At 39.2% G+C, this 15,407-nt stretch overlaps 1 protein-coding gene across 3 annotated transcripts in view; it reads right to left on the reverse strand.

The window, feature by feature from the left end:
• The window catches only part of plxna4 (plexin A4), a 317,539-nt gene that overhangs the window by 253,515 nt on the left and 48,617 nt on the right, over positions 1 to 15,407 (reverse strand). For all 3 annotated transcript variants that reach the window (XM_062995348.1, XM_062995355.1, XM_062995360.1), the window contains exon 3: positions 15,033 to 15,215. In XM_062995348.1, the coding sequence (XP_062851418.1) occupies positions 15,033 to 15,215 (183 nt within the window). The remainder of the gene's footprint in view (positions 1 to 15,032; positions 15,216 to 15,407) is intronic.

The following is a 15,407-nucleotide window of genomic DNA, read 5'->3' on the forward strand; positions in this document are numbered from 1 at the left end:
CATGTCAGTGTCACTGCAGTGCTAAGAGTGATCCACCAACCAAATAATACCTGACCATTGAAGAACAGCATGAAAGGGGGCTAACAAAGAATGCAGAGAAACAGATGGACTACAGTTAGTAATTGTAGAACTACAGAGTGCTTCTATATGGTAAGTGGAACTGATAAAATGCACAGTGAGTGTAGAAACAGATCAGGCTGATCAGTGTATCTACACACCTACTCTCTCATACCTTTTGTGTCTAAATATTATTACTTTTTATTATGCACTCCCAAAAGTCTTATATTATTTAAACATCTTGCACAATTTAACCAGTAACACCACATAAAAAATACCATGTTTTTAAGCACATGAACAGCCTAACTACACACATTCCTGCTTAACATTACTATGGTATTTAATTAAATGAACTCGCTAATTCCAGCTTGGGGTGTGCAGAAAAGCAGTTATTTATGACCATTTTCTTACATATGGAAGCTATTGTTAAATAGTCAAAATGTTTTGGTTACTGGTAAACCTCAAAAATGATGCAACGGCTGCAAACAAAACTCATGAAGCATGAGACAGTGATCAGCCTGCTCGTGCTGCAACCACACACTAACACTAAACAGCAGCAACAACAAAACACAAACCATTTAAGGCAAAATCACTGTGGTCACTCTCTATCACATTTATTAAACTCAGAGACAAACACTTCAATTAGAAAATGGACACAGCCCACTCCCAACTGTTTTAAACACTGTGGGGACCATGTGGATGCTAGGAAGGTTGTTTAAACTGGAGGTACTTAGCATGTGTTTTCTTAAAGCAGCAGCTATACAATATTCCTGATAGAGCCAATACTTTTTATCTGTGCTTTCCATCTCCTTTAAAGAAGCATGAGGCAGAATTTTAGCCATTGCAGTTCTAGCAATTGTAATATGAACATTAAAATATAACTGAAAGCCAGGGTGTTCAGAACAACTTGCACACAAAAACACACACAAACAGAAAACTCCTTCTCTGAGTTAGCTCTTTTTTAACTTTAACTGAAAGAGACATTTCTCAAACCATTTAAGAAGTGAAGATAACACAGAACTGGGACTATTGGTCCTGTTTGAAGGACCAGTTCTTTCTAGATGTGACAGGCTGTGTGTTTGGCTGAGAAAATGGGGAAAATTGTTATGGGCTGTCATAGATAATAGCACGATTTCACTGGATTTTTTAACGTAATCTTCTCGCAGGCATCAATAGTTCCCCTGCACCATTAAAATACATCTAAATAACTTTGACAAGTAATTCTCAGCATATACGGATGAGCCAAAACATTAGAACCACCAACCTAATATGCTGTCAGCACGGCTGTAATGCTAAGAGACATGAACTCCAAGACATTTGATGGAATCCTTTGGCATCAGGTACCGGGGTATTACCATTGCATTACCCTACAATACATCCTGGTGCCATCTTTTCTATGGGTAAACAATGCACATGTGCTGGCCATCTACATGAGCTTGGAAAATACAGTATTCATTTGATCTGTAGACCTTCTTTCATATCTACAATGTGCAGTTCTGAAGCATGCATCACCATTGACCATTGTTTTAATGGTGGACATGAGTTAGCTTGGGCACTTTAATACACCGGGGGTTTGTTGCACCTCCTCACCAGTATTAAAAGTATTTGCAATTTGAGCCACAGTAGCTCTTCTGTTGGTCTGTGCCATATCCAGTAGCCTTAATGCCCTCTGGCATCAATGAGTCTTGGCCACTCAACAACCTTTTGGCAGTTTGTGGCTTGTCCCTCTGTTGCACAATGTCAGTGGGTACTCAGCATCACCTTGCTCGTTCTGAGAAACCTTAACCCCCCCATCTGGCTATAACAATTTGGCCTGTATTAAAGTCCCTCAGGTATTTATGCTGCCAATATCTGCTGCAATCGACAAATGGACTACAAATAACTACCATCAGTCCAACAGTAAATAAATCTCTGACTGCACAGCTGTTATGAAATAGGTTTAAACATGCACAGTATTTCTAATGTTTGGCTTATCAGTGTATTCTGTTTGATTTATCATCCATGGCTCTGTGTTAAAAAAGGCATTGCATGTTATTTCTGCTTTCTCAACATCTCTTTGACAAAAAGAAACAAAAAGGGCAAATGGATTGCCTTTCGAGTCAGTGCCAAAGTTTGGCATGTAGAAAATACACTGATCTGCACTTAGCCTTGACCGCAACTACACTAAACACCATTGGTTGTAAAAGAAGGCCTGGCTCTCAATGTTTATTCCAAAATATCTTGGAATAAACACTGAAAACCAGGCCTTCTTATACAACATGGGTGGCTGTCCAAACTGGCACAAGGTTCCACAGACATTTGCATTTTATACATATCTAAAGCGACTTACAGTACAGTTACACTATACAGTCTGAGCAATTGAGGGTTGAGGGCCTTGCTCAAGGGCCCAACAGCAGCAACCTGGCAGTGGTGGGGCTTGAACCAGCAGCCTTCAGATTACTAGTCCAGTACCATGTCTGTGATTCCACAGACATGTTAATCTTGTAAAAAGCCTTTACCGAACACTGGAGGCTGTTAAAGGTCTAAATCCACATTAATGCATATGGATTCGGAATGAAATGACCAACAAGTTTACAGTTGTGTCTACATACTTTTGACTACATAATGTACCATTTACAATTTAAATCAGCCTTGGCTTACCACATTTATTTAGTCTCAGAATCTCTCCTGAATGTAATGAAGATGACCAAAAATATAATTTATTGTATTCAAGCCATTTAGATTGCAAGTTAAATTGTGTAGTTATCCAATTAGATGTATTCTATTTCAAATATGCTTATGTCTATGGACACCTACACACACACACACACATTTATGTAAACAGGAAAAGGCTTACACTCACATACAAGGCTGCTGACTAATGAACAGCCTGTCACTTCTATCTACACTGAAACACTGATTTTTCTCTCACATCTACAATTACTATTCTGTGTGCAGAGCAAAAAAGAGCATAATTCTTCCAATGAGATGATGTGTATAAGATAGAAATTCACTAATAACGGTCTGGGTGATGCTACAGCTACAGGGAATTTGAGAGTAAGAGAGTGAAAGAGATGCTCATTTTTGCATCATTTCTACAGCTTGCTGCTAACAGCTAAATTAACTGAACAGAGTAAACTCCAAGGATACACAGGGGTCATGGTGTAGCACCTCCAATCCCACACTTTTCCTTCATTTATCTTCCTCATGTGGTGACAGAATACATTGAAAATAAAAAAAAACATGACACACATACTGTACGCCCGCAAAATTCACACATACACACATCTTATCCAGGCTGCTCTCTAGGCTTTATTGTCTGGAGAACTGAACGAATGACCCAGTTGTGGAAAAGCCTATCTAGCTTTGCTGCAGAACTCTGGCTATCCCTTGAGATGCAAGCAGGCTCTTTGATTGGCTTGTAGAGACTCACCTGCATTATGTCCTCTACTGTTATTATCTGTTAATATCTATCTTTTAATTATCTATTAATATCTGTGGTTGACACCTATACATCAGACACAAAGAGAGAGTGTTTTTACAGCATATCAGAATAATCCATGTAGGATCTGATTCAGTTTGTATGCTTAAGAAGGTGCAGGTTGATTTATAATCAGCAAATACAAACAACTAGTTATTTTGAATTACTGAAATAAAACATTGTTCACAATATGTATGCAATTTGGGGACATTTCTACTTACTAAACTTACTGGGCAGTTGTAGCCAAGCGGTTAAGGTACTGGACTAGTAATTGAAAGGTCGGTTCAAGGCCCACCGCTGCAAGGTTGCCAATGTTGGGATCTTGAGCCTCAATTGCTTAGACAGTACACTGTCACAGTACTGTAAGTCACTTTGGATGAAAGTGTCTGCTAAATGCTGAAAATGTAAATGTACTAAAGACATGGTTGGTTAAATGCAAATTATTTATTATTATTATTATCAGTGCCATCCAGTTCATTTCAACTCCTTAAGACCTTATGATAACTGTGTCTTCTGTTTGGGTCTTCAGGCTTCTTAATAACTTGTTTATTATTCCTCTAACTGTATCTACCATCTAGTTTTGGTTGTCTTCCTCCTCTTTTACCATCAACTTCTCCAAATATAACTGTCTTCCAACGTATTGTTACTTCTCATATCATATCCAGAATAAGCAAACTTCAATTTAGTTATATGGGCTTCAAGTGAGAGGCTAGGTCTGATTTAAACGGCAATTCATTTGTTTGTCTTTTTTGCCATCCAAGGCACTCTCAAAAGTCTTCTTAATGCCAAGGTTTATTCCTCCTGTCTTGCTTAACAAACCATTGTGAAGATCATAGTCTGGAGACTTGGAGATGTAGCAATTTAGAGAGACCGATTGCTACATCTGAAGATCTTTTCCTGTTGTTTCCTGACTGCTGGATTCTTTGCTGTTCATAATTGATCCAAGTAGGCAAAAGTTGTCCACCACTTCAATATCTTCTCCTCAGTGGTAAAGGTATTGGTCTTTCCTGCTGTCATGATTGTCTGTTGTCTCTTTCATATTGAGCTCTGTACTTTCACTTTTCTCATAAGGGCCTTTAGGTCTTCCTTATTTACAGCTGTGAGTGGTGTGTTATCCTCATATACAGTAAATAGGTACTGATGTTTTCTTCAACAATCTTGAATCCACAATCAGCTTCCTCACATCATCTTTCTCTTATTATCTTTTCAGCATACCGGGTACTGTAGATGTATTTGACACTATAGTATTATTTATCAAATGTCCGAGTAAATAGTAATAGTGCATGTAAACATATGCAACTAACGAGCAGATACTAATCTAATCCACATTTTGCTTGACTGAATCCACATTTAACCAGAACATCAGAAGCCTGGAGTAATTTTTACACATTTTTTGTTTGTTTTTTTGTTTGCTTGTATTAATTAATGTAAAGTTTTTTTATCCTCAGTATTTCTGCCTTGTTCACATCCATGTTGGCCGTGTGATTTCACCAGTCTTTTAAATGCAGGCTTGTCATGGTTATCACAAACAATTAGCATGAACAAAAAACCTAATTGACTTTATTAGTTTTCTGTTATGTCTGTCTTTTGCATAATTATTCTTAGTACACTTGCACCTACACACAAAATTGGTCGTACATGCACAGTGGTTTTATTTATTTATTTTTTTGAAAGAGGTTTAATTTTATAAGATAAAGTTTCACTAATTAATTGTGTGAATATATTTGCATATATGTAAGTATATAAACGATAGATGTAAGAGAGAGAATAAAAAATAACAAAAGGCCAAATATTACTGCCTGTTTGTATAAAACTGTTTAAAATGAATTTTTAAAAATGGTAATTTTATTGGCTCACCCAATCCATGAACTGCTGACCCTTAAAATCTGCTGTAAAAACAAAATATAAACCCACACAAAGAGTAAACCGGTCTGTCATTCTCTCACAAGCAAGAGCATTAAGACTAATTAAAACAATGACAAGTTTGCAGTCACCCAACACACATAAGCAACCTTTTTTCGCCACAGTGGTTAATTAAAAACCATCAACTTTAGTTTTAATTAAATGTTTGATAGTGACTGTTCACAGTCTGCTACACAGAGTAATTAGTGGCAAGTCAAGCAGCCCTTTTAAGGCTGAGGAAAGAGGGGTTGCACAAGAATGATTCCTATCTTACGTCTGAGACGTCAAACATGTAACGTTTCAGAGCTAGATGAGCAGCTCTGCGCATGGATGAATTCTACTCCAACCACACATACTAACACATTTAATTATCCATGAAATCTATGTGACTAGTTCCACTCCCATGTAGTCCCCGAACTGTCATTACACCAGGTCATAACATGACTAAAGGTTTGTGCTGATCTAACATGATCTCACTCCCATCACACTAAATAATTCCTGCAAAATGTCTTTCATTCATTATTAGTGGTTAGCATGTTTGGATAAAGTACTTGACTAAAAGGCTTTGGTAGTGGTTTAGACTAGACATTAGCATTAGATATCCATTAGCCCGGTAGGCGCTGACGGCCGATAGAAAGTGCGGTCACCTTCAGGGCAATTCACCCACTTTACAGCAAAGTTAATGGTGTGTTTATGGCTGTTTTAAGAAGGAGAGTCTGGATCATGAGCAGGCACTCCTAGACCTGGAACCTAACATTCTGCAGGGAGCAAGCACAGACATAGTAATTTTATTTTTTCACAGTGACATTTGCGACCTAAGACATAAACAAATAAAACAAATTACCAAACAAATGAGGTATTTGTCTGTGGTAGTGCTACTAGTGCTACACGAAGCAGTGATTACAGTTTTATTCATTTACATTACTAGCCACCTGAAAACACTTGACTGAACACAATAATAATAATAATAATAATGAAACCCTTTCAATATATGATATATACAGTGTATCACAAAAGTGAGTACACCCCTCACATTTCTGCAGATATTTAAGTATATCTTTTCATGGGACAACACTGACAAAATGACACTTTGACACAATGAAAAGTAGTCTGTGTGCAGCTTATATAACAGTGTAAATTTATTCTTCCCTCAAAATAACTCAATATACAGCCATTAATGTCTAAACCACCGGCAACAAAAGTGAGTACACCCCTAAGAGACTACACCCCTAAATGTCCAAATTGAGCACTGCTTGTCATTTTCCCTCCAAAATGTCATGTGATTTGTTAGTGTTACTAGGTCTCAGGTGTGCATAGGGAGCAGGTGTGTTCAATTTAGTAGTACAGCTCTCACACTCTCTCATACTGGTCATGAAAGTTCCAACATGGCACCTCATGGCAAAGAACTCTCTGAGGATCCTAAAAGACGAATTGTTGCGCTACATGAAGATGGCCAAGGCTACAAGAAGATTGCCAACACCCTGAAACTGGGCTGCAGCACAGTGGCCAAGATTATCCAGCGTTTTAAAAGAGCAGGGTCCACTCAGAACAGACCTCGAGTTGGTCGTCCAAAGAAGCTGAGTGCACGTGCTCAGCGTCACATCCAACTGCTGTCTTTGAAAGATAGGCGCAGGAGTGCTGTCAGCATTGCTGCAGAGATTGAAAAGGTGGGGGGTCAGCCTGTCAGTGCTCAGACCATACGCCGCACACTACATCAAATTGGTCTGCATGGCTGTCACCCCAGAAGGAAGCCTCTTCTGAAGTCTCTACACAAGAAAGCCCGCAAACAGTTTGCTGAAGACATGTCAACAAAGGACATGGATTACTGGAACCATGTCCTATGGTCTGATGAGACCAAGATTAATTTGTTTGGTTCAGATGGTCTCAAGCATGTGTGGCGGCAATCAGGTGAGGAGTACAAAGATAAGTGTGTCATGCCTACAGTCAAGCATGGTGGTGGGAATGCCATGGTCTGGGGCTGCATGAGTGCAGCAGGTGTTGGGGAGTTACATTTCATTGAAAGACACATGAACTCCAATATGTACTGTGAAATACTGAAGCAGAGCATGATCCCCTCCCTCCGGAAACTGGGTCGCAGGGCAGTGTTCCAGCATGATAATGACCCCAAACACACCTCTAAGACGACCACTGCTTTATTGAAGAGGCTGAGGGTAAAGGTGATGGACTGGCCAAGCATGTCTCCAGACCTAAACCCAATAGAACATCTTTGGGGCATCCTCAAGCGGAAGGTGGAGGAGCGCAAAGTCTCGAATATCCGCCAGCTCCGTGATGTCGTCATGGAGGAGTGGAAAAGCATTCCAGTGGCAACCTGTGAAGCTCTGGTAAACTCCATGCCCAGGAGAGTTAAGGCAGTTCTGGGAAATAATGGTGGCCACACAAAATATTGACACTTCAGGAACTTTCACTAAGGGGTGTACTCACTTTTGTTGCCGGTGGTTTAGACATTAATGGCTGTATATTGAGTTTTTTTGAGGGAAGAATAAATTTACACTGTTATATAAGCTGCACACAGACTACTTTTCATTGTGTCAAAGTGTCATTTTGTCAGTGTTGTCCCATGAAAAGATATACTTAAATATCTGCAGAAATGTGAGGGGTGTACTCACTTTTGTGATACACTGTATATCTATGAACCCAAATCACGTTGATTATTTTACAATTAAAATTAGCCAAGTTCATTTCTAAGGAATAGATATGGTTGTTGTTTTTTTGTTGTTGTTTTATTAACATTGACCAGAATTAAGGTTAAACCTGAAAACATACTTTTTTTTTTTTTTTTTTTATCAGTTTTATTAAGAATAATCTAAAGTTACATTGACTGGAAAAAGTGACTACCAGTAGGACTGAAGATAATGGTATGGTACTTGGAGCTTGTCATTTTACCTATTATAAAACATTGCATTGTATACACCGATCAACCATAACATTAAAACCACCTCCTTGTTTCTACACTCACTGTCCATTTTATCAGCTCTATATAGAAGCGCTTTGTAGTTCTACAATTACTGACTGTAGTCCGCCTGTTTCTCTGCATGCTTTGTTAGCCCCCTTTCATGCTGTTCTTCAATGGTCAGGACCCACACAGGACCACTTCCAAGTAGGTATTACTTGGGTGTTGGATCATTCTCAGCACTGCACAGTGGTGTGTTAGTGTGGGTTGTGCTGGTATGAGTGGATCAGACACAGCAGTGCTGATGAAGTTTTTAAAGACCTCACTGTCTTTGCTGGACTGAGAATAGTCCACCAACCAACAGCGCCCCGTGGGCAGCGTCCTGTGACCACTGATAAAGGTCTAGAAGATGACTAACTCAAACAGCAGCAACAGATGAGCGATCATCTCTGACTTTGCATCTACAAGGTGGACCAACTAGGTCGGAGTGTCCAATAGAGTGGACAGTGAGTGGACACGATATTTAAAAACTTCATCAGTGCTGCTGTGTCTGATCCACTCATACCAGCACAACACACACTAACACACCATCACCCACCATCACCATGTCAGTGTCACTGCAGGACTGACAATGATCCACCACCTAAATAATACCGGCTCTGTGGTGGTCCTGTGGGGGTCCTGACCATTTGAAGATTGACTACAGTCAGTAATTGTAGAACTACAAAGTGCTTCTATATGGTAAGTGGAGCTGATCAAATGGACAGTGAGTGTAGAAACACGGAGGTGGTTTTAATGCTATGGCTGATCAGTGTGTGTATTTTTGTAGGTTTTTTTATCTGGAAATTAACTGGATAAAAATTGGCCTTCAATGATGAAAATCAACATAACTGCAATTCCAACAGATGTAGAGGCCAGTGATGTAACAGTGATTAACATACACTGTCACCACAGCATGCTACAAGTGCTTTAATCAAATATAAAAAATTAGCCCACAAGCTAAACAACACTATAGACAGCTATAGACACTATAGACATATTTTTTAAACCCATTGTGCACATTGCTGCACCTTAACATGACCATGGTGAAACTAGAGTTTACTCTACTAGGATCCTTCTCAATAGTCCACATTCCTCTTTTACTGTCTCTTTCTCTATTTCTGGGCCATGTGGAGACTAATAAGTCAGCTGGAGGAGGCCATGAGGTGGAATATTTCTGATAGACAGGCAGCTTAGCAGGCTGTAGCTCACCACAAGAATCTCCCACAGCTAGCGGGTCATTACTGAAACGTACGTCTCATTTGCAGCTCTCAGGCTTCCTCTGCCTAACAAGCAAAGCAAAAAATGGTTACTTTGCCCTCTAACACTGCTGGAGTTGTCACAAACTCTGAATGTGATTGTGGGTGGTTTGGAAGACGTACAAATCTAGCTTCACCAGATATGCTGTAGTGGGAAAAAAGAATGAACAAATTAATATTTATTTTGCTTGCGTATTGCTTGCGTATTGCTTGCGTATTTGCACAACAAACCTGGTTCCACTTGCATGATTGACATTTCTTTAAATGCCAGACTTGTTTCTAGCTCTCCATTCCACACTGACCAGAGATCTATAGTTGATGAATAGGTTACATGAGGCTCTAGACTGCTGACTCTGTGAATGTGTTTTCAACCACAGGTACACACAGAAGACCAATGCTTTTCTATATCACCTATACCTTCAACTGATATAAGCGAGATGGGCAAAGTGTTTTTACAAGGAGCATGTGATCATAAGATGACTCTGTTCATTTCGATTTCTGTAGCTGCTATAATGTACCATAACACACAAGACTGAGCAGCCTGGCTGCTATGGCAACGCTCCTGTAGATTCATTAGGCAGGAAGGGGGAAGTTTTATAGGTTTTTCCCAAAGACGACACATTCGGGACATGCAAACGCCGTCAAGTGTCTCAAATGTATCATTGTTTCTCAGACTCTATGGATATGTTCGAGGAATAAATAGTCTGTGGAAACACTGGGGTTTAGCAAACATGATGCAAAACACAAGCACACACTTAATAGCAAAGATGCTATACGCAAAAAGAAAGAAAACCTTCAATGAATGAATGGAGAAACATAGCGAGTGTGGATGCTTTCTGGCAGTTTTCTAACAGTACTTCATGATGTACTGTTTGTACTACAAAGATTTGTGTCAAGTGTAGAAATGTTGAGCAGCTGACCTTGAAGTTAGTTCAACACAGTGAGAGAAAATTTTTTTAAATTAATTTAAAAGCACAAAAAACACAAATTATCATAAATGTAAGAATTTAAGTATTATTACAGATGTATGATGTGATTTATTAATGATATGATTTCTTTATTAAAGGTAGTCATTTCTCACAGGATAACCATGTCAGCACTGATAGGACACAAGGGGTCACTAAATATACTGTGTGGCCAAAAGTATTTGTGTGTATATATACTGTATATATATATATACAGTATATATATATATATATATATATATATATATATATATATATATACATAACATTATGGCCACCTTCCTAATATTGTGTTGGTCCCCTAATCTGATCTGTCAAGGCATGAACTCCACTAGACCCCTGAAGGTGTGCTGTGGTATCTGGCACCAAGATGTTAGCAGCAGATCCTTTAACTCCCGTAAGTTGTGAGGTGGGGCCTTCATGGATCGGACTTGTTTGTCCACCTCATCCCACAGATGCTCGATTCGATCTGGGAATTTGGAGGCCAAGTCAACACCTCAAACTCGTTGTGCTCCTCAAACCATTCCTGAACCATTTTTGCTCAAATCCTTACACTTGCCCATTTTTCCTGCTTCTAACAGGTCAACTTTGAGGATAAAATGTTCACTTGCTGCCTAATACAGTATATCCCACCCACTAACAGGTGCCGTGATGAAGAGGTAATCAGTGTTATTTACTTTACCTATCAGTGGTCATAATGTTTTGCCTAGTCAGTGTATACTTCTACAGTAGCATTCATCAGTTTTAGAATCAACCCCTAGGGGGAATTGACTAGGTCATATTGATACAAATTAGTTTCAGGTAATAATAATGGGATAGTTTAGTTCCCAGAAATAAATTAACAATTGCCAGCAATCACCTTCAAAAACATTCAACCAGACATAAAAAAGTGGGTCTAAAAGCAAGCAGATCGAAAGAAAAATGTAATCAGGATAAAAGAAGACTTTGACCTTTTCCTCCCCAACAAACACCATCCATTCACAAGCAAACTGACCCATTTCAAGTGCTCACCACCTCTTGACAACCAACAATCTCCGGTATTGCCCGAAAAAGGCCATCTCCTGTGTATTCACCAAATTTCATACCTCTCCCAGTGCGCACTTTAAACTGAGCTTTACTTCATGTCTTTCACTCTCAAAAAGGGGTCAGTGACATCCACTTCACCTTACACTTAATGGCCAAATGCACACAGATGCTTACACAGACTTGCATGCACCACAAACCCTGAGTTGCCCCCATACTGAGATTGCTTCAAGGTTTGATGCTTATTGTATTGAGTGGTCAGCAGTTCATGCATTATCACCTCTGTGTGTGCTGTGCATTCTGCATCCAGTTCAGCAAGACCCCCCCCCCCCCCCCCCCCAAAGAACTACCCCCTTATTAGGGAGCTCGGTGCTTAACAAGCTGCCCTGCTTTCTGTCTTGGCTGGACACAGCTCCAGTATTAATAGGTTTAATTTCATCGATTTACAGTGGAGCCTGTAGCCAAAGGCATGTGTTGAAGCTTTGGCCATATGGGCAGTTTATTAAGCAGCAAGAGAGTTTTTCAAAAGATTCTCTCGCTCAGCTGGAGAGAGGAGAACGAACAGATGCCACCAATGCAATCACAAATTTTAGGGCCAAATCATTAAAAGAATGAAACCTCATGCCAAGAGGGCTTGTAACATGATACAGTGGAAGTATGCAAGCCATGCTTCTAACTACTGAGCGATGACAAGGTTCATAAATATGTAGAACGGCTTCTGTTTGACTAGATCTGGGTTCATATAAAAGGGAGAGAAATCTCCAAAGTCACAAAACCACATCTGGTCTGAGAGTCAGCCACAGAGCCATGGTACACAGTGACTATCTGAGAGAACAGGACTCTTTTCAGCTTCTGCCTAGACTGCATGCGTGTGGGTTCAAAAGTCTCAGAAGAGTTTAGAAGCTGTTTTTAGCTCTATTACATAATTTTCCTGCATACTAATGTATGCCCAGGCTAAATAGATAGTAGAAACTATAGATGGTATCTATAGATGTTTCTATATGGCTTTATATTGATTTATCTACTACTGAACTCTTATATGTTTATGTGGGTCAAAAATATAAATACATTATAGCTAATATTTAGTTATATTTCAGTTAGCTCTATTTACCACCAGCTACTTTAGATAGTCTAAGCCCAGTCAAACTAAAGAGCTTGAGCTCTCTACTGCAGAGATAATGTATTAAATCACTGCAATTCCAAAAGCTTATTTTAAGCCTGATTTAGCTAGTCTAAAACCAGTTTTGATTGTATGGTTTAATCCAATGCTCTGTTGGGACGTGCAATTGCATCAAAGGTTTAAGAATCATGGTGTCCAGTTTTTACATTGTACCACCTCTTCCACTGGCAGCAAAGCATCCCCACAGCAAAATACCACCACCAAGCTCGAGAGTAGGTACAATGTTGCTGGCTTTAATGCTTATTTTTTCTCACCCATCCATGCATCTAGTTATTGTGGATATATAACTTCATTTTATGTTTCATCCAACTACCGAACTATTCTCAGAGCTACTCTTATTTATATGTGAACATATAATTTACCATCTTTAGTCAAACATAATTACTAACAAATAGTCATGATATTACTTAACCTTTTGATAATGTCTGTTAGCTGAAACATGATAGAGACAACTCTGTACTGCTAATCATTAGTGTTTTGAATAAGGTTTTACCAACAGAACGCTAGCCAACTGTTAAGGTGGCAAAAACACACAAAATATATATTTTAGAAACCAGGAGTGCTAGGGGGCAGATTTTATTCTGACTGCAGGAACCTTCATAGAACTATAATCAAAATGACAAGGCATGTGGTGCTAGAGTTTATATACTCAACCATCTTATAAAGTGCCAGTGATGCTAGTGCTAATATTTTCTGAAATATGGTGAGTGTGAAGTCCTGGTTATCTATAAATCTATTAAGAAAGCTTATACATTTTTGATTAATGACCATTTTGTCATGTTTTTATTGGCTTGTTTTGTTTCATCAGCAACGATGACATCATGTGCACTTTCCTCCTGATCAGCATTACTTAAATCTTAGCTAAAAGTGTTGTGTGTCTGCATGTGCTGTCATATTTGAGTGTATCCTGGCCTGTGATTTAGTTCTTACAATAGGTCTGTATTATTTTTTTTCTCCTGATTCTTGTTTATCATGTTTTGCAAATAATTACTGCTATGACTGCTACACAAGTGCCAGAAACTTAAATCTGCCTAATGAAGTTATATCTGCCTGCTTTAAACTTCTTACCCACTTGTTGTAGACCTTAAGGCTATACAAGTGTGATAATTAATAGGCTGTAGACAGCAGGCAGAATCGAACGGGACTAAAACTCCAGAGATATTAACAGCGTTTAGCAGAGGCTTTTATCCAAAGCAACTTAACAATTGTGACTGAATACAATGCAAATGGGGTAAAATACTACTACTACTACTTGGAGGTGGTGGGATTTGAACCAGTGACCTTCCATTCACCACTTCAGTACCTTAACCACTGAGCTACAACTATCTAGGCAATAAATACTATAGATCTCAGTGTAAAATAGAATATATTTAATAGGGTTTATTTCACAATTTATACTGTACAAAACAGGAATACAAACTGTGACTTGCCACCTTCTAGGCATGAAGAAGACTTACAGTATCTCCTTCACAAATCCATGTAACCAAAAATCACCCTTAATAACAGTTCCACATCAAAATCAAATCCTGTCCTAAAGCTTTATCGGTCTACAATGCTAAATCCCTGGAGTACAACCGCTTAAGAATATAGATAGAATTCATAGCCCACTTGCTGCCTCTTGCTCTCCCATTTTCTGCTGTCTCTCTTTTAATGCTGTTTTCTCCTACACAGTGTGTCTGGCAGGCCTGGAGATTCGTCTCAGCCACGGTTTTTAGAGGACAGGCCAGAAGGCCCAAAGCTACCGCACCGCATCATGCAATTACCTCTGACTAGCACCACATAAACAGGACACCCCGGAGCTAGCTTTTCCTTTTTTCTCTCTCTTTCTTTCAGTAAACCCAGCAGTGGTGCTGCCATGCTAGTTTGCACATACAAGATGCAGTATGGTATGTCAGCAAACGCCGGGAAAGAAGACAGCTTACTACACTCCCTCACAGAAAACCTGCAATGCCTTTATGCTACTGCAAAATCACAGGGCGGGATTTTCTGTATCCAATTCTACTTCTGAAAGACTGTCACTGCTTTTGTCATAACAGCCTATCCTTTTATTCTGTTTATAACTATACTGCCAAATCTGTAAATCACATAACAGAAATATGTCATTTAGTTTTTTTTCTTAGCACCAGGTTTCAGCAAAGTTACAATCAATAAATAAATGCAAACAATTACATGCAATCTGGGTTCTTACACCATAAGAAAACTAATTGATTTCTCCACTTGAAAACCAAGCTCTTACCTTTTTTAGCTGTCCACCCCTGGTTCCCACAAAGGCCAATGAGTGGTTCTTGTAGACGTAGGCAATAACTGAGGTCATTTTGTCATTGGACTCGGAGAACAGTGGAATTCCGCGTACCATTTCAGAAACCCCCAGTGGAGCATTCATATCCAGACCACAGAAGTTGTCATCGATAGTCAGGAGCTGGAGAGAAAGGAATAGAATGGGAGAAGAGAGATGGGAGAAAGGAAAGAGACATCACTTAAGTGTTTGGAAACAGTGCACATAAAAAAAAGTGAAATGTAGTAAGGCAAGTGTGGTTATTTTTTGCCTGCCGAGCACTGTGGGTAGGGATAATCTTTGAAGAGTTAGCACTAGGAATGTAACGATACACTA

The sequence above is a fragment of the Trichomycterus rosablanca genome, chromosome 1, assembly GCF_030014385.1.
Source record: "Trichomycterus rosablanca isolate fTriRos1 chromosome 1, fTriRos1.hap1, whole genome shotgun sequence".
In the NCBI taxonomy this organism is placed as follows: Eukaryota; Metazoa; Chordata; class Actinopteri; order Siluriformes; family Trichomycteridae; genus Trichomycterus; species Trichomycterus rosablanca.